At 35.8% G+C, this 27,148-nt stretch overlaps 1 protein-coding gene across 10 annotated transcripts in view; it reads right to left on the reverse strand.

The window, feature by feature from the left end:
- Positions 1-27,148, reverse strand: part of LOC127874621 (pleckstrin homology domain-containing family D member 1-like) — a 121,993-nt gene that overhangs the window by 87,624 nt on the left and 7,221 nt on the right. For all 10 annotated transcript variants that reach the window (XR_008047024.1, XR_008047025.1, XR_008047023.1 and 7 more), the window contains exons 2-12: positions 15,971-16,064; positions 10,856-10,945; positions 10,504-10,580; positions 9,891-9,982; positions 9,380-9,432; positions 8,892-8,986; positions 6,972-7,065; positions 5,411-5,583; positions 3,671-3,761; positions 3,174-3,215; positions 189-339 (exon numbers count right to left, since the gene is read on the reverse strand). Coding sequence is in view for 5 of the 10 variants with exons in the window: in XM_052419076.1 (XP_052275036.1) it covers positions 189-339; positions 3,174-3,215; positions 3,671-3,761; positions 5,411-5,583; positions 6,972-7,065; positions 8,892-8,986; positions 9,380-9,432; positions 9,891-9,982; positions 10,504-10,580; positions 10,856-10,945; positions 15,971-16,064 (1,052 nt within the window). In the remaining 5 variants the exon portion in view is untranslated. The remainder of the gene's footprint in view (positions 1-188; positions 340-3,173; positions 3,216-3,670; positions 3,762-5,410; positions 5,584-6,971; positions 7,066-8,891; positions 8,987-9,379; positions 9,433-9,890; positions 9,983-10,503; positions 10,581-10,855; positions 10,946-15,970; positions 16,065-27,148) is intronic.

Here is a 27,148-nt window from a genome sequence, read left to right on the forward strand (position 1 = left end):
CTAGATTCAAGTTTTAAAGTCTTATTTTTCAATGCTAAGATACTGATGAGCAGCAAACAGCATCAAACCTGAACAGAATGCTAGTTACTCGCAGGCTGTTCTGGTTTTATGCTGGTCGCATACAATCATTTTCACTTTGCATCTGCGCAAAAAAGGGTTACAGCTCACTATTTCAAATCACAGCTTACCCTTGAGCTTATTGACATTCACAACCATCTGCTCCTTGACGCCCGTCTCTATGTTCGGTGTCTCCATCTCCACCTGTACGCCCAGTCGATGTAGCGACTTCTCTGCCTCTTGCAGACGCCGCTCTGCATCCATCCGCGCCATTATCTCATCCTTAAGCATTTTTTTTCAGATATGAGTCACGTTCTGAGAAAACCAGGTATGTGTGTAAAGTGTCGTCCCAGATTAGCCTTAATTGGACTTTTGCTAAGAAGAGTCTTCATTTTAACGAAAAATTCATAAAAGCGGAAAGTGTCGTCCCTGATTAGCCTGTGCTGACTGAACAGGCTAATCTGGGATGACACTTTACGCACATGCATTATGCCCAGTTTTCTCAGAACACGAATCTTCTTTAAAATATTTTGTTATCTCATTTCATCCTTGTTGCTCTAATGGTTTATAATTTGATTAATACACATTTTTAGTTCTCAGTTTTGTTCGATCTTCTCCGTTTTGATCTTTTCTTTTTACACAACTGTTCCTATTCGAGGTTTGAGTTCAAAACTATTGTATCCGATACAAAAGAGTTCAGCAGATACAGAGACGTCGTACTTTACACTCCTTAATAATAAATTAGGCCTGTTTGTATTCCTTGATCATGTTTCAAAATCTATGTTGATTTTTACTGTGCTTCATATGTGCTTTTATTGTTTTATAGTGATTTGCTTACTTTTTGCTTATGTAACATAATCTAGAATTACTCATTCCCAAGCACAATTTATGACAACAGTTTATTGGTCCAATGAAAACTGAACAATGAGCAGTCCCATACAATAAATTCTGTTTCTATAAATCATCACAGAAATAAGACTTGCTGAAAACGGACCAACACAACTGAATGAGATCCGTAAAAGTTAATATAAGGAATACATTAAATAACAGGGCCTGAAAGGCCCAAAGTCGCTCACCTGAGATAAAAAGAAATGACCTGTTCTTTGCAGCCCAAGATATCAATAGAACAAATGTTCTAACCAAGTTTCATGAAGAATGAACAACAAATGGCCCCATGGCGGAAATGTTTTTCAACAGACTGGAACCGTTTTTGAACTAGTAAGATATTATTGGGACAAATCTTCTGAAAACGTTTCATGAAGATCCAACAATAAATGTGGCCTCTACAGTGTTAACAAGGCAAATATTCATGACGCACAACTGAAAACAGACAATTGACAAAAGGTGATCACAAAAGTTCACCATGAGCAAAAAATATTATGCTCATAAAGATTGTCACCATGTGTGAAGATCAGCAAGTGTCATTCAGATTGAACTAAAAATGTGACTAAAAGTATTCACAATGTTTTACTATAAAAGACTGTGGTAGTGCGGTCTCGTTCGCTTATGCAAGTGAACCGGTCACGGGACGGTTACGAGTTATGTAACTGTGTGAGCACTTATGTAATACGGAAATATTTATCCAGTCTAATTAAAGAACGCTTATTTCTAACACACTAACTGGTTGCCAGTCATGATCAATGTACCTATGAAGTTTCATGATCCTAGGCCTAAGCGTTCTTGAGTTATCATCCGGAAACCATTTTACTATTTCGGGTCACCGTGACCTTGACCTTTGACCTACTGACCTCAAAATCAATAGGGGTCATCTGCGAGTCATGATCAATGTACCTATGAAGTTTCATGATCCTAGGCGTAAGCGTTCTTGAGTTATCATCCGGAAACCATCTGGTGGATGGACATACGGATATTAGGACCGACATGTGCAAGACAATATACCTCCTCTTCTTCGAAGGGGTGCATAAAAATAAGAAGAATTTACAAAAGATATTTCAATCAAAAGAGTCTTTCTAATTTAGAAAATACCAAATAACAAGGTTGCCATGGAAACAGTTTCATAGCACAGTAGTCTGCTAAATACACCAAAACACAGTAGGTTAACTTGGCTTATCAGTAAAGATAAAAGATAAGGCTCTACAGTGCATTAGTACATGTACAGTTATTTTATGACATAGGTTTATTAAAGTGCATGCAAACTACTGCCTTTATGTACACCACATTTTATGAAAGAAGTCCCAGGTTTATACAAGGGAGTTAACTATTAGTTAACTGTTAGAAAGTATGTACAGGTTATCTTTCTTTAACATTATGGCTTATCACAACTAGACTGTTCATATGTTTCACTATATACATATAGAGAAAACTGCCCCACCCCCTGGCGGCCATGTTTTTCCACTGATCTGGACCATTTTCGAACTCAACCGTCATATCCAGAAAACACATGTTCTGACCAAATTTAATGAAGATTGGACCAAAAATGTCACTTCTAGAGTGTTCACATGTTTTCACAATATACATATAGAGAAAAGTGCCCCGCCCCTTGGCGGCCATGTTTTTTACTGATCTGGACCATTTTCGAACTCTTCTGAGATATCAATGAAACCAATGTTTTGACCAAGTTTCATGATGATTGGGCAAAAATTGTGACTTCTAGAGTGTTCACAAGGTTTCTCTATAGCCATATAAGGAATACTGCCCCACCCCCTGGCGGCCATGTTTTTCAACGGAGTTGAACCATTTTTTAACTCAACCAACATATCATTTAGACAAACATTTTGACAAAGTTACATGAAGATCGGGCATCAAATGTGACTTCTACAGTGTTCACAAGGTTTTTCTTTTTTTGACCTAGTGACCTAGTTTTTGACCCAGCATGACCCAGTTTCGACCTCAGTCGAGGTATCAATGGGACAAATGTTCTGACCAAGTTTCACCAAGATCAGACAATAAATGTGGCCTCTGGAGTGTTCACAAGGAAAATGTTGACGCCGCATGACGCACGACGGACAAAAGGCGATCACAAAAGCTCACCATGAGCACAGCTCGGGTGAGCTAAAAATAGTATTCAGTGCAAGAACTAAATAAAGCTGCTATTAATTAAGTATTTACCATTCAACCAGGTATGTTTAAGAAAAGAATGCAAGCTGTGGCTTTACCTTTAATTCTGCTTCTGTCATTTCTTTTTGTACTGTCAGATCCTGAAATATCCAGAGCAAATGTTCATACCACGGATACAATATACAGACTGTATACATTCCTGTATTCAACAATGTTGTTCTAGTATTCACAATTTGTTTTGTTAAAAAATATGTTTTACAAGTCTAATCAAACACAACAATACTTTACATATTTTTCTTGATTCAAATAAAAAAAAAAAAAAGCTTTTTACAAGTGGGTGGATAGCTGCACATTCACAACTTTCAAATCATAAGAAAAAATGCACACAGGTTTACATGTTGTACACATGTGTTGGAGAACTTTTTCTGAAAACTGTGTGTCAATATACAGTCAAACAGACGCACATAGTGATTCACGTGAACCATCACTCCATTTTCATAATGGTAATAATTGTGGTGGGTAACTAATAAAAACTCATATATTCATTGTAATATTATGTTCATGCATGTCAGCTGTTGTCAGAGGTCAAGGTCACCTTGATGGTTGACTGGAGTTCCTGAGCCTGCTCATTGTACATCTGCTTCTCTTCCTCCAGCTCTTGTGCACGGCGCTCATTCTCCTCTAATCTGCAAGCAACAAGTAGTCAACCAATCATCAAGGAGTCAACAAATCAACAAGTACTCAATAAGGAGTCAATGAATCAACAAGTAGTCAAGCAATCAGCAAGAAGTCAACTGATCAACAAGTAGTCAACCAATCAACAAGTAATCAACAAGTAGTCAGCCAATCAGCAAGTAGTCAACCAATCAAGAAGTAGTCATAAAGTAGTAAACACAGTGCCCCAGATAATTATTTGGGAAATAGGGTTTTCACTCATTGATTTTGAAAAATAGGGTGATTTCACTCTTGAAATAGGGTGAAATGAGACATAAAAATGCATATCGTAAAATCATTGCCGTTTTACTTCTGTTGAAGCTGCACACTTGTATTGATTCAATAACACTATAAGCTATCATCATTTACTTTAATTAACTGAATGTTTCATAACACATTCAATCCTTGAAACTGTCCATAATATAAATTGTTAAACAGAAAAAAAATGATAATACAAATTAGTCGGCACTTATTGGCTTTTTCTTTCTTGATTCGAAAACATTTGCGATTGGTTGATATTTTTGCGCAACAATCGCGGACGTCTTTCGACCTCTTAAGTTATAGACTTTTCATTACGCATCCTTATAGAAGATGAAAGTACAGACGCTTTACAAAGACATACACAATGAACGACGGATTAAGTCAGATTTAAAACGCATGTATGTCGTCGTAAATACTTTGGTCAGACGCTTTATTTAACAATGAAATCTAGTCCGCAAAGCGTTTGGATAACTGACTGTTTTCCTGCGCCATCATCCAGATGCTTGCTGAATGAAAGCGTTGCCGCATTACGATAATAATTCCAAAGAGAAAATACCTAAAATGAGCAAAGCATTTTCGATTAAAGCTAGCATTTTTGATCAAAGCTATTGTATCGTACACATCAAATGTGACGAATTTGCGTAAAAGTCAAATCTGATGCGTTTTCAATACGCATGATATTGTATTTCGTTGCGTTTTTAAACATTTTAATAGGGTGAAAGACGCAGATACGCAGCTTATCTGGGGCACTGAAACAAATCAACAAGTAGACAACCAGTCAACAAGTGGTCAACAAGTAATATACATACAGTCAACCAATCAACATGTATGTAATCAAACCATCCACAAGTAGTAAACCAATTAACAAGTAGTAAACCAATCAAAAAGGAGTCAACTCCATGAGTCTCACAGAAATAAAGTTGTTCAGTAATTTCAATTGTTATTACTTTTGACTGGTTTATAACTGATGAGTTTCTGTTAGTTCCTTAATATGTGCATACTTAATAATGAATTGAAATTGATTGAAGACAGGTTTAAAAACAAAAGCATGCAAACAGGTCCCAATAGTTTCAATCAAAGGCAATATGCCATCAAATAGTCTTATAATTTATTCAAAGTCATAAAGCGGTCATGCACTTGTAGTCCCTTAAAAAATAAAATATTATTTAAGAAATTTTGAAATACTAGATTCAAACTTTAAAGGCTTCATTTCAAGCTATTAGGTACTGATAAGTGGCAAACAGCATAAAGCATGAACTGACTACAAGTTACTCTCAGGCCGTTCTGATTTTATGCTGGTTGCACATAGCTATTTTCAATTTGCTTCGGAGCTGGAAATGGTTAAAGCAGACAACCCGACCTCATTTCTGCCTCAGCCTTCTCTTCCAGAAGGTGTGACGTCTGCTCCTCAATGTCTGCAAGTTTCTTACGCATCCTCTCCTCTGTTTCCTGTTTCTCGTTCGACAGTTGCTCGGTGACGGACTCCTGTTTCTTCAATGAGCTCAGAATAGTCTCTTTCTCCGTGGCCAGCACCTGTTGCAACAGAATGAAAGATTTCAAAAGGAGGATAGAAGGGGCTTATTATCAAAACTAGCTTTTTATAAACAAATTTGACTAACATGAACAATATGGGTCTGTTTATCCATAATTTCGAAAAAAATAATACAAACAGCATGGAGTTGCAATATAGCCTTATTTTAAAACAAACAAAAACAGAGTATGTTTATGGAATTTGGACAGACAAAACAAATATATTTTTTAACTAATTCATACCTGATGATTTTTAACTGAAAACATAATTGAAAATATTGTGAACACACCAGAATTTTCACAAGTTAATTACATTTTAACAACAATTATTGCATAAACTCTATCTATAATGCCCTCTGGTGGGGTGCAGAAACTTGGCAAAAGGAGGGCTTAAACGGGAGAAATCATGTATTAACAAGGCGATTCACGTGCCGTTCAAGCCCTGTTATGTGTTTTTCATATCCATAAACTGGTCCACGCATAGTTACTTCCCTTAGTCTTCGTTGAGTACTTCTTAGTGGATTCAATGAAGTTATTATGAACGTTGTTCATAACTCCAGCCTTCGACGACTTTTCAAGCATAAATGGGGAACTGAATAAACACCAGTTTCCACATGTATGCAGGGATAAAGGCAATGAATATTTCAATCCACTTTTCAAATTATACCACTCTCTTGACAACAGCTTTATTTTATTGGCAGCGTCAATGAAGTTAAGGTTATTTAATCAACACTTTCAAATGACTATGCTGTAAATGTAAGTGTTTATGTGCCTTCAACGTTCCTGCTGTATGCTTGAAATACTTCAGTGACAATATGTTGGCAGTATGAGTATTATTTTTTTACAAAATTAAGGTGGAACGAAATAAGATAGACGGTACATGTAAGAAAGAAACATCTATGAAAACAATGACTTATTCTGACGATATAGATATCTGTCACGACCAGTAAATTCCAAAATAATTCCTCATTTCTTTCTTTGCGTGGCTGCATTTCAAATTTGCATTAATCCACTGTTTTAACACATTTTTAATCGAAAACTGCCTATCCGAAGGTAAAGCCTCGTCATTTCTGATGACCAAGTGAGGCGTATGTAAAACACAAACTTGAACTTATGAAATAATCAAATTATTTGGTTGATGTCGAATGAACAAGACATATTATTTTCAATGTTATTTTAATGTATTTTGGTATGTGTGATTTGTTTATGCAATAATAAGTGCGCAGCACTCGGGCAGGAACGGATTTTTTGAGCACCCGCAGATGATCATGCCCTCGAAAATGTTATTATCCCTATATTGTTTGTCTAAATTAAATATAGAAGATTGTGGTGTTTTATTTTAAGTCACTTTTGGCATATGCATTAAGCCCCATTTTCCCAGAGTGTCCCACCTTGAGATCCTCCTCCTGGTGTTTGAGGTTGTCGTACAGCTCGTTCCTCTCTGTGTCCAGACTCTTCATCATCCCCACCATCTCCTCCAGCTCTCTGACAACAGACCACAGCAACAATGGTGACACCACACCATGGCAACATTGGCGGATTGAGACATAGCAAAAACAGTTAATGACTTGCCTGCTGACTGATAGACCATAGAACATTGGTGCACTGATAACAGGCAATGGGAACATTATTGTATTGAGGCAAAGCAAACAACTATCGTGCAGCACTCTGGAATAACAGAGTTTAATGCATGTGCGTAAAGTGTCGTCCCAGATAAGCTAGTGAAGTCTGCACAGACTAATCAGGCACGACAATTTCCACCTTAACTGGAGTTTTTCTAGGAAGAGACTTCTTTTTAAGGAAAAATTTAAACAAGGGACACAATTTTTACAAAACCAGGTTTTCAATTTGAAAAAAGTCTTACAAAGGGAGACAATTCAAAATGTGCATTGTTACCCCCCTTGTGTATAATTCTATCTATTTTTACTCGTGGCGATCTTGATTTCAATTTGAAAAAAAGTCTGATAAAGGGAGACAACTCAAAATGTGCATTGTTACTGATTGTTCATAGTAACCCCCGTTGTTTCGAAATCAATCTGATTTTAGTCGTGGCGACCTTGACCTTGGAGATATTGATGTAATTCTTTCGCGCAACACACCAGCCAATGATGGTGAACAAATGTGCCAAATGATTTTAAAATCTCACAATGAATGACAAAGTTATGGCCCGGACAAGCTCATTTATGACCATTTTTCACCTTTGAACTCAAAGTAAGTGTGACCTTGGAGATGTAGACGTAATTCTTTCGCGCTACACACCGTCCAATGATGGTGAAAAATGTGCAAAATTATTTTAAAATCATACAATGAACGACAATGACCCAGGACAAGATTGTTCCACCCGCCCGCCAGCCCACCCACCAGCCTGCCCGCTGACAATCGCCAATCTAATAACCAGTTTTTTCCTTCGAAAAACCTGGTTAAATAAAGCCGAAAGTGTTGCCCCTGATTGCAGACTGCACAGGCAAATCTGGGATGACACTTTATGCACATGCATTAAGCCCCGTTTTCTCAGAGCAAGGCTCGATTAATGCCCTATCTGTTGACATTTGTGGATAAACAAAGAAGCCGTTACACATTAAAGATAACATTATTATGACAGTAGTCAAAGAAGGTTATTATAGATGGCACACCTGAGTAAGGCTACTTGTGAGTGTTGCCGTAGGAATCAATCATCAATTTATGAGATGATTGCTCTGCAGTTAATTGCTTTCTTATATGTGTCTTGTTCTGAGAAAATTGGGCTTAATGCATGTGCGTAAAGTGTCATCCCAGATTAGCCTGTGCAGTTCGCACAGGCTAATCAGGGACGACACTTTCCGCCTAAACTTGATTTTCGGCAGGAGGGACTTCCTTGAAACTAAAAATACCATAAAAGCGGTAAGTGTCGTCCCTGATTAGCCTGAGCGGACTGCACAGGCTAATCTGGGACGACACTTTATGCACATGCATTAAGCCCAATTTTCTCAGAACAAGACACATATTTTCGTGATTGACAAGGACAAAAGGACAGACTTAATAAGACCTTGAAAACCCTAGAATTACACTGTCCAATATAAATAGTGCCATACAACATTTATATGGTTCAATTATATATTTTGTCGGATTGATAATACACCTGCATACAATATTAACTTCATGCAGTTGAAGAATGTAGACTCCATCTATGATTTCCATATACCAGCAATACCTTAATCTGTGTTTCATCAGACCTTTTGACCTTTACATACTCTGAATTAATCAATCTGAGTTTCAACTTACCTTTTGACCCTTTTATACTCTGAATTCATCTAATTAGTGCTTTCACTTACCTTTTGACCTTCTCATATTCTGATTTCATTTCTTCATTGAATGCCTCCATTTTCATCTTCTCTTTCTCAAGTTCTTCGTTGAGACGCTCCAGCTCCTGTAGATGACCCAGAATTTTAGATGTATCAAAATCTCCAGTGAAACAGAGTTCAAGAAAAACGATTACTTACATAAGTTGCACTTACATTTTTTACAAAAACTATAAAAAACAACAACAAAAGATTCCTGGATTATTCAGAAAGCTACAATCAGAAAACGTAATAATATTTGGGTAATATAAAAGACACTAACAAGAGCTCAGTCAAAGACAAAACAGAAGTCCCCTACCAGGCTAGTGTTTCTGGACTTTTACTTATTATTCCCAATTTAGTCCTCAATTGACTTTGTTTCTAAGTTTCATAAATCCAGATTGTTCACACAGACAGACGGATGGACAGACAGATAAAACTGAAATCCGTTGCATTATCCCATACTGAACATTTTTACCAACCCATGTTTTTTCTTTCTCCCCTGCCAGTTCTTGAACCTCAGACTGAAGACGGTCTGGAAATATAAAATAGGGCTTATTTTTATGGAATTTTCAAATAAAAATAGTGCAGTTTTAACTTTGAACGAGTGTACTACTTATGTTGTTTTACTATGCTACATTATGCAGACATGATTTGTTTGATAGAAGATTGCTTTTCTAACTGATAAGCATTTTACCAAACAATTTCTTCAGTACTAAATTCACAACATTAAATTATGTGCTACCAAATAAACCACACTTATTTTCTTTCTATGTCTATATACAGCGAGTTACATATTGTGTTAGATTATAACTTAGATACTATTACAAAACATACAGAACAGGAATACTTCAGCAAATTTAATTCCCCCGAGGCAGTTATAAGGAGTATATGGGAATTAAATATGTAGCTCAATTTCATAATAAGTGAGAACTATTCCCATTTCATGTTAATTCAGTCAAAGGTCATTCTAAACTTGTGAACAATCCCTACCAAAGTAGTCTTGTCGTTGTTTTGCCATCACCTGACCATGTTCCTCGAGTTGTCTAATGAGATCATGAGATAATTGCTGATTAGCATATGTGCTGAAATAAAGAGAGATATTAGACAAAGAAGACCATAACATTCAGACACGTACTCTTTGGCATTCACCAGTGTTTTAATTATTTAATGTTTTTAAGAAGGATTATTACACTGTATTATTAGTTACACTGTTAGTAACTGATGGTGTATGGGATATACACCCTAAGTAATTTCATACCATGCGAGAGCGAAGTATATCCCATACACCATCAGTTACTAACTGTGAAACGATTGAATCTCAACCGACTACTCGATTACTCGGGGTGTACGGACATTACTCAGGTTTATGGAAAATTCACAATGGGCACGTTACCGCTCTAAGCCAATTAAATTACTGGTAGGTCATTTTTGAAGGAGGCGAGATATTATACAATAACACATTTAAATAGGACATGCAACTTGAAATGATCAAATGTACCATAAATATAGCTCATATTCAAAATTGTAATTGCATATAATAAACTGACATTTAAAAGGCAAAACATTTTATTAAAGTAGCCATGAATTAACAAACACAGCTCACATTCGTTTAGACTTTTCCAGGACGTCCAACCATTTGTCTCTCTCGAATTCGTTCTCTGCTGCCAGTGTTAGAGGACCCTGGATATATAGAGAAAAGTTTTGCAGAAATGATTCGTCATAATACGTGTACAATCCAAGCTGAACTTTCTTGACTGACCATAATTAAGAACATCATACTTTGCAAATTAATTGATACAAATAAATCATAATGCGTATTTTCACCAACAAATGTTTAGCTTAATAAGGTACATTACTTTCTAACTTAAAGGAAAAATGTGATTTGCACCATTCATATCACCAATTTTCACCACAGCTTTCAATTTTTCATTTATATTCTGCTGATAGTCACAAACCTCTATTTCTCCAGATTCAATGGTGAATGCATAGTGTTGACCCATTTCTTTTGATTGGGTAACAACACACGTCCCTAGTGGTAGGGCAGCCTGCAAAATTATTAAATTTAATTAATTACAATATACAGGTTATCATATGGTCCAAACCAAATATAAATAATTTATTGAATTTATAGCATAACCAGTCATTTTTGGTGATGATGATGCCAACCAGTCATAAAAGGTGATGTCGCCTTATTTGTTAAGGCTAGTATTTGCTAACCAAGTAAGAAATTCACAATTTGAGCAAAGAAAAGATTTTTATGATTTGTCTCCCTTCTTAAAGTAATTATAGTATTACCTGTGTACTATTCTTTTCAAACATTTTTCTTTCAAATAATTGTTCCTTAGTTATTTTTTTTTACTATCCAGGTAGAAATACATGTATACTGAAGTAAAACTTTGTACTTAGCTTGCTTAAAATATAAAAAGTATTACATATAAGATTGATTTAATTACTACTATGAATTTATCAGTTGTGATCAGCGTCTGAACAGTTGATCTTTTGATAAAAAATTTATCAAGATTACACTCAACACTTCTTAAATTCAATTTCCTTAAACAGCCACAGTTATGCATCTTAAAATAGCAAACAAACAATATATAACAAGCAAATACAATGAATTGATATCCCCCGCAAATATGCTTCTGGACACAAAAGTGTTTTATTTGACACTCAAAAAACATTTTGTCAAGATACAAAGGGCCATAACTCCTTTATTATCCAATGGTTTACAATGCCATTTTGCATGCATCATCCTCTTTATCCATATATATACTCATATCAAGTTTCAATGAAATCCGCCAAAGCACTTCCAAGATATGGCTCCGGACACAAAAAAGCATTTTTCCAAGATACAAAGGGCCATAACTCTTTTATTAACAGATGGTGTACAATGCCATTAGGCGTGCATCATCCTCTTATCCATATATATATACTCATACCAAGTTTCATTGAAATCCGCCAAAGCACTTCCATGATATGGCTCCGGACACAAAAGTGACACTCAAAAAGCATTTTTCAAGATACAAAGGGACATAGATCCTTTATTATCCAATGGTGTACAATGCCATTTGGCGTGCATCATCCTCTTATCCATATATATACTCATACCAAGTTTCAATGAAATCCCCTCAAAGCACTTCCAAGATATGGCTCCGGACACAAAAAAGCATTTTTCCAAGATACAAAGGGCCATAACTCTGTTATTAACAGATGGTGTACAATGCCATTAGGCATGCATCATCCTCTTATCCATATATATACTCATACCAAGTTTAATTGAAATCCGCCAAAGCACTTCCAAGATATGGCTCCGAACACAAAAGTGACACTCAAAAAAGCATTTTTAAAGATACAAAGGGCCATAACTCCTTTATTATCCAATGGTGTACAATGCCATTTAGCGTGCATCATCCTCTTATCCATATATATACTCATACCAAGTTTCAATGAAATCCACTAAAGCATTACCAAGATATGGCTCCGGACACAAACAAGCAAATTTGTAGAATTGATATCCCCCGCAACATATGCTTTGTTTGAGGATGGGTGCAAATCGGACAGATGAACAAACTGACAGATTTTTTCAAGATACAAAGGGCCATTACTTTGGTTTTAACAGATGGTGTACAATGCCATTTGGCGTGAATCATCCTCTTATGCATATATATACTCATACAAAGTTTCAATGAAATACGCCAAAGCACTTCCAAGATATGGCTCCGGACACAAAAGTGACGGACGGACGGACAGCCGTATGGACAGCGCCAAAACAATATCCCTCCGCCTCTGGCGGGGGATATATACTAATACCAAGTCTATATGAAATCCGCCAAAGCACTTCCAAGATATGGCTCCGGACACAAAAGTGCCTATAGTAAAAAGCATTTTTTCAAGATACAAAGGGCCATAACTCTGTTTTTAACAGATGGTATACAATGCCATTAGGCGTGCATCATCCTCTTATGCATATATATACTCATACCAAGTTTCAATGAAATCCGCCAAAGCACTTCCAAGATATGGCTCCGGACACAAAAGTGCCTATAGTAAAAAGCATTTTTTCTAGATACAAAGGGCCATAACTCTGTTTTTAACAGATGGTATACAATGCCATTTGGCGTGAATCATCCTCTTATGCATATATATACTCATACCAAGTTTCAATGAAATCCGCCAAAGCACTTCCAAGATATGGCTCCGGACACAAAAGTGCCTATAGTATAAATCATTTTTTCAAGATACAAAGGGCCATAACTCTGTTTTTAACAGATGGTGTACAATGCTATTTGGCATGCATCATCCTCTTATGCATATATATATATATATATACTCATACCAAGTTTCAATGAAATCCGCCAAAGCACTTCCAAGATATGGCTCCGGACACAAAAGTGCCTATAGTAAAAAGCATTTTTTCAAGATATAAAGGGCCATAACTCTGTTTTTAACAGATGGTGTACAATGCCATTTGGCGTGCATCATTCTCTTATGCATATATATACCCATACGAAGTTTCAATGAAATCCGCCAAAGCACTTCCAAGATAAGGCTCCGGACACAAAAGTGCCGGACGGACGGACAGCCGGACGGACGGACAACGCCAAAACAATATCCCTCCGCCTCTGGCGGGGGATAAAAAGCATTTTTCCATGATACAAGGGGCCTTAACTCTGTTATTAACAGATGATGTACAATGTCATTAGGCGTGCATCATCCTCTTATCCATATATATACTCATACCTAGTTTCATTGAAATCCGCCAAAGCACTTCCAAGATATGGCTGCGGACACAAAAGTGCCAGACGGACGGACAGAAAGACGGACGGAAAGACAGACGGAAAGACGGACGGACAACGCCAAAACAATATTCCTCCGCCTATGACGGAGGATAAAAAGATATTTTAACAGAAAACTTGTTCAACATAGAAAGTTGTAAATTTGGTCAAACTCAAACAGAAACAAACATTTTTATTCTATCAATTCTGTTAAAATCAATTGCATCTTTAATATATTTCATTCAATGCACTCAGCTGAAACATTCTGTGAATACATTTTTCAAAATCAGGCCCATACTGACACTGTATAATGCAAACTATCCCACCTTGGTTGAATGTTGATTTGTGATTTTAAATGTGTCTAGAAGTATCTTAGGATTACAAGCAAAAATCTGGGGCTGTTTGCTTTAGTATTGTCTGCACAGAACTAATATCAGCCACATAACCTACTGAACATATTGCACCCTTTGACAAATGCACTTTCAGTCAGATGCCCCTTAAGACACATACCTTTAATACAAGGCATAACAGAGAGATGCCTTTTCAAACATATGCCCATTCATACATCAGGCCTTGTAGACACCTGCAGTTTATAGACACAGCCTTGCAGACACCTGCCTTTCAGACACTCAGCATTTCAGACACAAGTTCTTACATACACATGCCTTTCATACACATGCCTTTCAGACACGCAGCATTTCAGACACAAGTTCTTGCAGACACCTGCCTTGCAGAAACCTGTCTTTCAGACACCTGAGTTTCAGACACACAGTCTTGCAGACACTTGCTTTTCAGACACATGCCTTTAAGACAACTTCCTTTCAGAAACACAGCCTTTCAGACACATGCTCTTGCAGACACAAGTTCTTGCAGACACATGCTTTTCAGACACACAGCCTTGCAGACACACAGTCTTGAAGACACATGCCTTTCATATACACAGCCTTGCAGACATGCAGCCTTGCAGACACATGCTCTTTCAGACACACAGCCTTGCAGACACATGGTCTTGCAGACACATGCTCTTGCAGACACATGCTCTTGCAGACACAAGTTCTGGCAGACACATGCATTTTAGACACACAGCCTTGCAGAAACCTGCCTTTCAGACACCTTCCTTTCAGACACACAGCCTTGCAGACACACAGACTTTCAGACACATGCTCTTGCAGACACATGCTCTTATAGACACATGCCTTTCTGACACAGCCTTTCAGACGCATGCCTTTTAGACACATGCCTTTGAGACACATGCCTTTCAGACACAGCCTTTGCGACACATGCCTTTCAGACACATGCCTTTGAGACACATGCTCTTTCAGACACATGTCTTTCAGGCACATGCCTTTCCGACACATGACTCTGAGACACATGCCTTTGAGACATATACCTTTCAGGCAAACAGCCTTACAGACACACAGCCTTGCAGACACATGCCTTTCAGACACACAGCTTGTAAACACATGCTGTTTCAGACACATGCTGTTTCAGGCACACAGCCTTTCAGACCGTGCTCTTTCTTACACACAGCCTTGCAGACACATGCTTTTTCCGACACACAGTCTTGCAAACACATGCTGTTTCAGACGCATGCTGTTTCAGACACACATCCTTTCAGACACACAGTCTTGCAAACACATGCTGTTTCAGACACACAGCCTTTCAGACACATGCTTTTTATGACACACAGCCATTCAGACACACAGCCTTGCAAACACATGCTGTTTCAGACACATGTTCTTGTAGACACACAGTCTTTCAGACACATGATCTTTCAGACACAAAGCCTTGCAGACACATGCTCTGTATGACACCCAGCCTTGCAGACACATGCCTTTCAGACACACAGCCTTGCAAACACATGCTGTTTAAGACAAATGCTCTTTCAGACACACAGTCTTGCAGACACACATCATTTCAGACACATGCTCTTTCTAACACACAGCCTTGCAGACACATGCCTTTCAGACACACAGCCTTGCAGACACATGCTCTTTATGACACACAGCCTTGCAGACACATGCCTTTCAGACACACAGCCTGGCAAACACATGCTGTTTCAGACACATGCTCTTTCAGACAAAGGCCCTGTCAATAATCCAAGGAAAACATTAAACAACACAAACATAGTATTGAATGGCTTGAATAATAAGCCCAACTAAATATACTTAATTGACATTGTTAATAGATTTTCATGGTTTGGAAATATGCTTGAATATACAGATATTAATTCTTGTTGGCAAATGTGCTGTAATGAACAGGATCACTGCTGGTTAGCAAATGAGCTCTACTCACCTTAGGGTGTATGTTAAAAAACTGTCTGCGTGGGACCTCCTTCCTTTCTGTCTCCGGGTAGTACAGCAACCAGCCATCCCGCACCACAACCAGCCTGCAACCGGAGATAGGCGTGTATATGTAAAACCAGATGTAGCTGGCATTTAGATCACCTTTACATTTTAGGGGTCCATAGGACTCTGTCCGTTGATAATAAGGTGTGAAGATATAAACCTAATGTTATCAACATTGATATCTAACAAATTTGGTGTTTTTTTATACAGTAATTGAAGCATTAGAGAAACAAGAGGGCCAAGATGGCCCTAGTTCGCTCACCTTTTAGGAAAATGCGCCATCCTCCCCCCCTGGCAGCCATGTTTTTCAACGGACCGGAAACATTTTCGAACTCAACTCTCGTATCTAGTTAACAAATCTTCTGACCAAATTGCATGATAATTGGGCAAAAAATGTGACTTCTAGAGTGTTTACATGTTTTCACTATAAACATACAGAGAAAACTGCCCTGCCCACTGGCGGCCATGTTTTTTCCACCGATCTGGACCATTTTCGAACTCGTCTGACATATCAATAAAACAAATGTTTCATGATGATTGGGCAAAGAAATGTGACTTCTTGACTGTTCACAACCCTTTTTTACTATATAAATATCAGGAAATCTGCCCCGTCCCCCTGGCAGCCATGTTTTTCAACGGACCTGGACCATTTTAAAACTTAACTCACGTATCTAGGATACAAATGTTCTGACCAAATTTCATGAAGATTGGACCAAAAATGTGACTTCTAGAGTGTTCACATGTTTTTATTATATACATATTAAGAAAACTGCCCCTGCCTCCGCCATCCAAGATATCAATAAAACCAATGTTTTGACCAAGTTTCATGATGATTGGGCAAAAATTGTGACTTCTAGAGTATTTTCAAGGTTTTTCTTTTTTATGACCTAGTGACCTAGTTTTTGACTCAGCATGACCCAGTTTCAAACTTGATTGAGGAATTATTTGAACAAACCTTCTGACCAAGTTTCATGAAGATTAGACAAGAAATGTGGCCTCTAAAGTGTTTACAAGGTTTATCTAAAGCCAAATAAGGAAAACTGCCCCGCCCACTGGCGGCCATGTTTTTAAACGAACCAGAACCACTTTTGAACTCAACAAACATATCATTAACACAAACATTTTGACAAAGTTACATGAAGATTGGGCATGAAATGTGACTTCTACAGTGTTTACAACTTTTTTTGTTTTTTTTATTCTAGTGACCTAGTTTTTGACCCAGCATAATCCAGTTTCGAACTCCAACAAGGTATCATTTGGAAAAATCTTCTGACCAAGTTTCATGAAGATGGGACAAGAAATGTGGCCTCTAGAGTGTTAACAAACCAAATGCGTACGACGGACGGACGGACGGAAGACGGACAAAGACCGATCCCAAAAGCTCACCTGAGCAATCAGGTGAGCTAAAAAGACTAGACTTCAACATTTCCTGATTTTCCATGATTTCTACTATCCAAAGGTGGATGAATATCAAATATCAACTACTCTTCTTATTTAACCACCGGCATATAGCTAAATTAACAAAGCCAATTATTTTATATCATTGTTTTATATTGAAAACACTGGTAGGCTAATTTTGAAATCAACTGGACAATGGTGTCTAGTAGACACTAGGCCAACTTGAGCCTGGAACATGTTTCACTGCCTATGGGCCTCGAAATTCTTAATCTGGCACTGGCTTTGTCTTACATAATATGACTTATTTTCAATTTTCAGACTTAAGCTACTTTTTCATAACATCTTAGCCTATCATAAAATATTTCTTATAATATGACTTGAAATAATGGTACCACAAAAAACGGGAATAAATAAATCTCTATACCTGTAACTTATACATTTTTAAATGTTATAAAGAGAACTACAGGTAATATTTACATTAAAAAGAATGTATGAATGACTACCATTATTGTTCTGTAAATAATTTACATGAAAATAATATTGAAAGAGTGCTGGTAAGACTGTAATACAAAGGTCAGTATTCGTCAATATGCTGAACACTTAATTATGTTATGGTAACATCATTTCCCAATTCAACACTAATTGAACTGTCAACAAAGCCACTTAAATATGACACTTTGTAAACGATCAATGTACAGTACATGTTACAACAACAACTAAACAGGTCATCACATTATTCAAATCCTGAACACTTTGTTTCCTGTTTAAATCACATATGCCTCATTCTGTGAAAACTGGGCTAAATGCGTGTGCTTTAAGTGTTCCTCAGACTAATCAGGAATGACACTTTCCACAAAAACTTGATTTTCGTGTAGAAAAACCTTCCTTTAAACAAAAAAATACCATAAAGGCGGAAAGTGTCCTCCCTGATTCGCCTTTTCCTAATTTTTTTTTATTTTTTTTAAAGTTAATTTACAATCAAATTCATCACACTAAATTCTGTAAGTGTTTGCATGCACAGAGACAGTATCATACAAATCCTAAATAAATCCCTTCAGAAAATGCTGATTGCATAAATTTTATATAATATATTATTCAAATAAATCATATTGTTTATTTTTCTGCTAAGCTCCGATTTCATCGCCTTTCTTGTTACAGTACCATCACACCAGAGCACACCTTATTAAGTCCTCCAAGTCTTACTTTTTTTTTTTTTTTTTTTTTTTTTTTTTTATTTCAATAATGTTTTTTTTATAATTCAATATCATACATACAATGTAAACATGTATATGATCATACAACATAGTGATTGTACATAGCAATAAAGTTCAAACATGTTATACAAGATATGCTAATATATATTTTTTTAGAGAGAAAAAAAAAGAGCAACAGAGGAATAGTTATGAAAAATGATGAGTTGTATAAAGTCGGAAGAAAGCATGCTGGACTTGTGTGTTTTGTTGTATATTCACAATGATCTTGTCAGATTGACAAAAATAAATCAATAAACATAACTGTTTTAGAGAGATAAACTAACATTATAGTGAATGTATATAAGTGGACAAAACATTATGAGAATTTAATCCGATTCCATTTTTGTTCAAAGATTTGTAATGAGTCATTACTGAGGGCTATTTCTTTCTCAATCTGGATTTTTAGTTTAAGACTATGGACAAAACAATTAAAATTTGGTACTAGTTTTTTGTACTTCATGTTTAAGATAAAATATTTCATCAATATGACCATAAAATTCACAATATTATTACAGTCTATTGATTTCAATGAGTTAATTCCGAAACTTATATTTAAGAAAGATAGTTTAACGTTTAGTTGATGTTGTTCAAGAAAAGATATTAATTGATTCCAAATAGGCTGGATGTGTTTGCACTCCCAAAAAAGATGTTCTATAGTTTCAATGTTTTCACTGCAGAAGTCACACAGATTTGAGTTAGATAATTTGCATTTAAAGAGATATTTATTTGTAGCTATAATTCTTTGGATGTATTTATATTGAAAATTTCTCAGTGTGCTTTCAATAGTTGCTTTATATGGCATGGTAAATATGTGTTTCCAATTAAGTTCATTTTCTCCAAAAAGGACTTGCCATTTATTTTGGATTTTGGAGTTTTCTGTAGGGTTTTTAATTTGTAGTGTGTAAAATATTTTATTTGTTTTGTTTTTTCTTCCAAGTATGTTTTCTACAAATGTTGTTTGAGTACATGGTGTATTATTTGTATTGATTTCAGATTTAATATGTATGGGTATGCTTTTGATTAGTGTGTAGTATTTCAGAAAATTATTTGAAGGTATTCCGTATATGTAGCATATATTATCAAAAGAGTAGAAATCCTTAATTCTGTAGTCATATAATTGGTCGACATATTTAATGCTTCGTTCAAACCAGTCTTTATAGAAAAACGTCTTATTGTTTGAAGTTATGTCTTTATTGTTCCACAAAATTGTTTTACTGCTGGTTTGGGTTTCTAAGTTATGAGTGACATCACTCCACGCTGATAGAACATCAGACAGAAATATGTTTTCGTTTGCAATTTCATGTAAGATAGTATTGCTGATGTTACATTCAAAGAGTAAGGAGTCACCATATTTTTTTAGGATTTTCTGGTAGAATAATTTCCATTTACTCGTATTGGTATTATCTAGGTATCTTTTAACCCAGCTGCATTTGATTGCATTTAAGAATGAGTCAATGTTCGTTAATTGGATACCTCCATTTTCTACAGATTGAATTAACTGAGTTCTTTTTATTTTATCAGGCTTACCGTCCCATATGAAATTAAATATTGCTGATTTTATATCGTTAATAACATCATTTGGTGGATTTGGGAGAACTGTTAATACATATATTAATTTAGGAAGTGCAAACGTTTTCAATACTGTGTTTTTTCCGATGAGTGTAAGTTTACGATGATGCCATGATTTTAAGCAGTTTTTGAAATTCTGTAATTTAGGTAGTATGTTTTTAATGACTGTATCCTTTTCATTATTTGTGAAAGTAATTCCTAACGTTGTGGCTTCATCGGTTGTCCAATTAAATTTCATTTCTTTTTTATATTGAACATTACTTTGTTTTAATTTACCTACTCGTAGCACAGTACATTTACTTTTGTTTAGTTTAAGACCCGATGTCATTCCGTAAAGGGTTAGCGACTCTATTAGGTTATGGAAAGAATCGTAATTGTCATTTAAAAAATAAGTTGCATCGTCGGCAAATAGGGATTGTTTGATTTCTTCGTCAGGTTCTAGTGATATGCCTTTTATGTGTTTATTTGATTGGATGTGATGTGATAGATACTCGATGCAAATAATAAATAGCGATGATGAGAGTGGACATCCTTGTCGAACCCCTCGTTCGATGTTAAAACTGTTTGAAAAGAAGCCATTGTTTATGATTATACTGTTAATATCGGTATAGAATAGTTTAACCCATTGAATGAGACTTTCGCCAAAATTCATATTTTCTAAGCAAGAGAACATAAATGAATGATCAAGCGAATCGAATGCCTTTTCAAAGTCTGCAAAGAATATTAGACCAGGATTATTTGAATTGTTGAAATAGTTGATGCATTCTTGGATAAGACGAACGTTTTCACCAATGTAGCGTCCTTTTATGAAACCAGATTGAGATTTTGAAATGATTGATGGTAATATTTTTTTAATTCTGTTTGCTATACTTTTAGTTGCAATTTTATAATCATTGTTTAGTAAACTAATCGGGCGCCAGTTTGATAACGATTCTAAGTTTTTTCCAGGTTTTGGAATAAGTGATATAATACCTTGTTTTTGTAGAGTAGTTAAGTTTTCGTTGTTAAATGAATAGTTAAGTGAATTAATTAGATGTGTTTTTATATCATTCCAGAATATTTTATAAAATTCGATTGTGATGCCATCAGATCCTGGGCTTTTGTTATTTTGCATTTCTTTTAGGGCTAATCCACATTCATATTCATTAAGCAATCCGTCGCACAGTTGTTTTTCCTCCTGGTTTAAAGCGTGATGTGTATTTTTAAAAAGGGTGTTATCTTCAACATTTTTTCGTTTATAGAGGGTTTCGAAAAATAAACGTTGTTCTTCTAGTATTTGAGTTCTGTTTGTTATATCTTTGCCATTGACTACTAATTTGTGTATAGTTTTTTGTTCACTTCTACGTTTTTCAATGTTTGCGAAATATTTTGTGTTTTTTTCATTGTGTTCAACATGCTGTGCACGCGCTCTTAGTATTATTCCATTGAGATGTGTATGATAGATTCCATCTAATATTTGTTTTTTTATTGTTATTTCATTTTCAATGTCGGTGGTATCATTTGTGTTTGTTTGATGCAATTGTTTTTCAAGTGTTTCAATGGTTTTGATGGTTTCAGTTTCAAGTTTGTGTGTTTCTTTTTGTTTAAATGATGTGTATCTAATTGTTGTATTACGTATATTTCCTTTAATTACTTCCCATAAGGTGTTTGGGTTTGCGTCTTTATTATTTTGAACAGTATTTAATATTTCCTGTTTTATTTGTGTTTGGTATTGTGTATCTAATAAGATGCTGTTGTTAATTTTAAAGTATCCTGGGCCTCTTTCAGGTTGTATATTGTGCAGTTTAAGTTCAACTAGAGAGTTGTCTGTCATAAATCCTGGTTTAATGCTACATGAGTCAATAATGTTGCAAAGTGACTCAGATATTAAAAAATAGTCTAATCTACAAAATATTGTTGGTTTTGTGTTTGAGTGCCAGGTGAATTTGCTTTCTTTTGGATTTACTGTACGCCAGATGTCTATCATATTGTAGTTTTCAATAATGTTATTCAAAATGTTTCTATTTTTAGGATGAGTATAAAGGTTTCCCTCCTTTTTATCTACTGATGGGTTCAGGACAGTATTGAAATCACCACCGATTATTATATTTTTATCTTGGTTATTAATTATGAAGGTTTGTAATGTTTCGTAAAATGTGGAATCGTCTATGTTAGGACCGTAGACGTTGATTAATGTTAATTGTGTTTCGTGTATTTTGATATCTATACTTGCTAGTCTGCCAATTATTATTTCGTTTAAGTTATCGACTGTGATCCCTGTATTGTTTTTAATCAAAAAAGCAATGCCTTGTTTATTAGTATGTTGTCCACTAAGATAGATGTCGCCGTCCCATTCATCCTTTAGGATTTGTGCTAAAGAGTGTGTCAAGTGACTTTCTTGTAGTAGGCATAAAGTATATTTTTTTTCGTCTAACCATTTGAAGATTTTTATTCGTTTGTCTTTATTGTTTAGCCCTTTTACATTCAAAGTACATATTTTAATCATTTAAAGCGGTAGAGGGTAATGTACATGATAATTTGTGTGTGCTTGTCCAGTTGGTTTCTATTTTAAGACATATGTCCATACATACAAACAAAAAAAGGAAACAAAGATTAGAGATACAAAAAGATGAATATACCATAGAAATGAGGAAGTAAAAGGAAATAATAACAAAAGTGAGAAAAAAAGAACAATAAACGACTGCCTTCCAATAGAGACATGAAAAAAACATATTTCCGTACACTGGAAATACTCAAACTAATTGAGTAATAAAAGTGATCTGAGACATAAAATGTATGGCAGTAAATTCTAAAAAACAGTTGTTGTTTTTTCATATCTTCAAAAGATAATTTTAGTGTAATAGAAATAAAAGGTCAGATAAGTACACTGTGGGCAGAAAATCACAATTCAAATTACAAAAATAGCTATTTCATAAAAATACTTTGTGTTTTTCTTAGTATTATCGTCTTTGGGATGATTTCGCGTCTAAATACACATGCAAGATTAAAAAGAAAACAACACAAAAAGGTTATATGTACAAAAAAGAATACGAATATTATGTTCAGGGATGACTAAACACTGTTTTGTCAACATCGTAAAATTATTGATAATGATCTGAAAAAAACAACAACAACAAACAATTAGTATATATGACACCGTGCAATGGATGATCACTCTTTGGAAAATAAATCACTGAATAGTGAATTTCTTTTTCTACGTATAAAAAGAAATCGATTTTATATTTAGTATTATAAATGTACGTTTCCTGGTTTCAATATGATATAGTTTACATTTAATAATGTAAAAAGAGTCGATCCACCAATGTGTTATTATCGACATCAACATTTAACAAGTTACACGTAACCTGGTGTGTGTTGGGGGTGGGTATGTGGGTGTGTGCGTGCTTGCTGTGTGCGTGTGTTGTGTTGGTGCGGGCATGAGCGTGTGTCCACAAGTTTGTGTTTGTGCGTGTGTTTGCGTGTACTTGCGTGTGTGTGTGAGCGGGTGTGTATCCGTACGCGCGTTTGTGCGGGCATGAGCGTGTGTGTGCAAGTTTGTGTATGCGCGTGTGCGCTCGTGTGCGCGTGCGTGTGTTTGCGTGTACTTGTGTGTGTGTAAGTTTGTGCCTACGTGTGTGTGCTCGTGCGTTTGTGTGTGAGTGTACGTGCGTGTGTGTGAGCGCGTGTGTTTCCGCGTGCGCGTGAGTGCGCTTTCGTGTGTGTGCATGCGCGCATGTGTGTGTGTATTCGTTTGAGTGTGTGCGTATGCTGGTTTAACTTTTCGTGCACGCGAACGTGTGAGTTTTGGGCATGCGCGCTTTGTGGTTGCGCGTACGTGTATGTGTTTGTGCGTCCGTACGTGTGGGTTTGCCCGTCTGTGTACGTTATCATACTTATTAAGCGTAGATAACTTTAATAACAATAATAACTAAATATGGTTATTGCAGTTACAAAAATATGTGTTAATATTAAGAGACATATGCTCTATAAAGAAACGCACACGAAAACGTAGGGTAAAACTGCTAAATTAAAACAGGTTAACAGGTTATTTTGTACATCCGTCTCCTTGTCGATCCAAATATACGAAAAACGAAATATGCTTAGATCGACTAACGGGTACTCACACTTTTTACTAAATAAAGAAAGGTTTGTCAGAAGTAATCTACATTTGGAATGAAAATCTCATATTTTAATTTCGTCTGTATCCGGCCGTCAGTTTATCTAGCTCCGAAAAAAAGATGAACTAGACTAACTACCGGATGTGTTTATACTAAGTTATCAAAATTATGAGCTGTATCCGGCCGTCAGTTTATCTAGCTCCGAAAAAAAGATGAACTAGACTAACTACCGGATGTGTTTATACTAAGTTATCAAAATTATGAGCGTGTAACTCTAATGGGAATGAAGTATTTGGTTAAAAAATGTTTACGAGAGTAGTTAGATAACAACATAGGTGATGTGGTATTATAGAGTAAATCTAATTTACAGATTGCATATATCTGCATGTTTAGCACAAACGTTCGGTATATATTATAAGCACCGCACGGTACATATTTAAATATATATCGGTGGCATAAAAACAGTGTACAGATGTGTGGAATTATAGCAATGCACGTGTAAAATATCTAGGTTCAAGTATAAATAAGCATGAGTAGCTACATTGACAAATATTAAAATGTTACATCCTTAGATAATTGTATACTATTGTATAATAAACATAGCTACATCGACTAATATAAAATTTTACATTATTAGATAATTATGGTATACTGTATAATAAACATATTTTTAATATTTTTATGAATGGATGTGTTTTTATGTTAATCGGTGGTTGTAAAGCACGTGATGTGTGCATGCGTGTGTTTGTGCTCTCGTGTTTGTAGGGGATGTAGGTATATATAATGATATGTCGGTGAATGCGTGCGTGCATGGGTGCTTGCGCGTTTGTGTGTGTGTGTTGTATAATTATAAAGAACCACAGTTTATGAAAAGGGTTGCAGACAACAGGTGCTCAAAGGAGCCATATCTGTTATATATTAAAGTATATATCAATTACATAAAAACAGTGTACAGATGTGTGGTATTATAATAATGCACGTGTAAAATATCTAGGATCAAGTATAAATGAGCATGAATAGCTATAGTCCTCCAAGTCTTAATACAACATGACTAGGACTGTCTATAACATGATAAAAATTGCCAAGACATGGAAAGGTTTTGAACATACTCAAAACTCAGATTGTTAAGACATACAAGGGGCATGCGGGAATTCCAAGCCCAGTAGAAACCTGTTCCTAAGCATGGATGTAATGATCGGTATTGAAAACTGATTCACAAAGTAAAGTACTATGAAATTAATATCATTCCTTGAACACTAATTTAGGTGGATTTTAGTTGGTAAGCAAAACCAAGAAATCAAGAAATAAAATGGTCAATTAATGCTTATGTTCAAAGTTTTCAACTAGTCATTATAAAATTAATCATGAATATAATATTCAACAAAAATTGCTGATTCTATGAATACACAAAATATCATGTCAACAAAATAAAATGAATTGATGGCATTTTGTTTTACCAGTACCGGTAATAAGGGATAAGCTGTATAAACAAAGTCGCTCACCTGGGATAACAAGTTATTATTGGGACAAATCTTCTGACCAAGTTTCATGAAGATCGGACAGTAAATGTGGCCTCTAGAGTATCAACAAGATTTTACAATAGCCATAAAAGGAAAAATGACTCGCCTCTTGGAAGCCATGTTTCTCAAGCAAACATGATTATTTTCGAAATCATCCAAGATATCATTGAGACCAATCTTCTGACCGAATTTCATGAAGATTTGACAATAAATGTGGCCTCTAGAGTGTTAACAAGGTTTAACTAAAGCCATATATAACCATAATAGGAAAAATGCCCCGCCCCTGGTGGCCATGTTTTTAAAGCAACCAAAACCATTTTCGAACTCATCCAAGATATTATTGGGATTAATCTTCTGACCAAGTTTCATGATAAACGGAAAATAAATGTGACCTCTAGAGTGTTAACAAAGTTTTACTATAGTCATATAAGGAAAAATGCCCACCCCAAGGTGGCAATGTTTTTCAACCAATCGGCATCATTTTTGAACTCGCTCAAGATAATATTGGGATGAATCTTCTGACCAAGTTTCCAAGTTTCACGAATATTGGACAATAAATGTGGCCTCTAGAGTGTTAACAAGATTTTACTATAGCCATATATATAAGGAAAAATGCCCCGCCCTTTGGTAGCCATGTTTTTCAAGCAAAGGTTACCATTTTCAAACTCATCCAAGATATCATTGTGTCAAATCTTCTGACCAAGTTTCATGAAGATCGAAAAATAAATGTGGCCTCTAGAGTGTTAACAAGGTTTTACTATAGCCATATAAGGAAAAATGCCCCGCCCCATGGCGGCCATGTTTTTTAAGCCAACCGGCATCATTTTCTAACTCTTCCAAAATATTATTGGGATGAATCTTCTGACCAAGTTTCATGAAGATTGGACAATAAATGTGGCCTATAGAGTGTTAACAAGACTTTACTATTGCCATATATAGCCGTATAAGGAAAAATGCCCCGCCCCTTGGCAGCCATGTTTTTCAAGCAAAAGGTTACCATTTCTGAACTCATCCAAGATATCATTTGGACAAATCTTCTGAGCAACTTTCATGAAGATTGGAAAATAAATGTGGCCTCTAGAGCGTTAACAAGGTTTTACTATAGCCATATAAGGAAAATGCGCCGCACCCTGGCGGCCATGTTTTTCAACCAACAGGCATCATTTTCAAACTCGTCCAAGATATTATTGGGATGAATCTTCTTACCAAGTTTCATGACGATCAGACAATAAATGTGGCCTCTAGAGACTGTTAACAAGATTTTACTATACCCATATATAGTCATATA

This window comes from Dreissena polymorpha, chromosome 3, assembly GCF_020536995.1.
Source record: "Dreissena polymorpha isolate Duluth1 chromosome 3, UMN_Dpol_1.0, whole genome shotgun sequence".
Lineage (NCBI taxonomy): Eukaryota > Metazoa > Mollusca > Bivalvia > Myida > Dreissenidae > Dreissena > Dreissena polymorpha.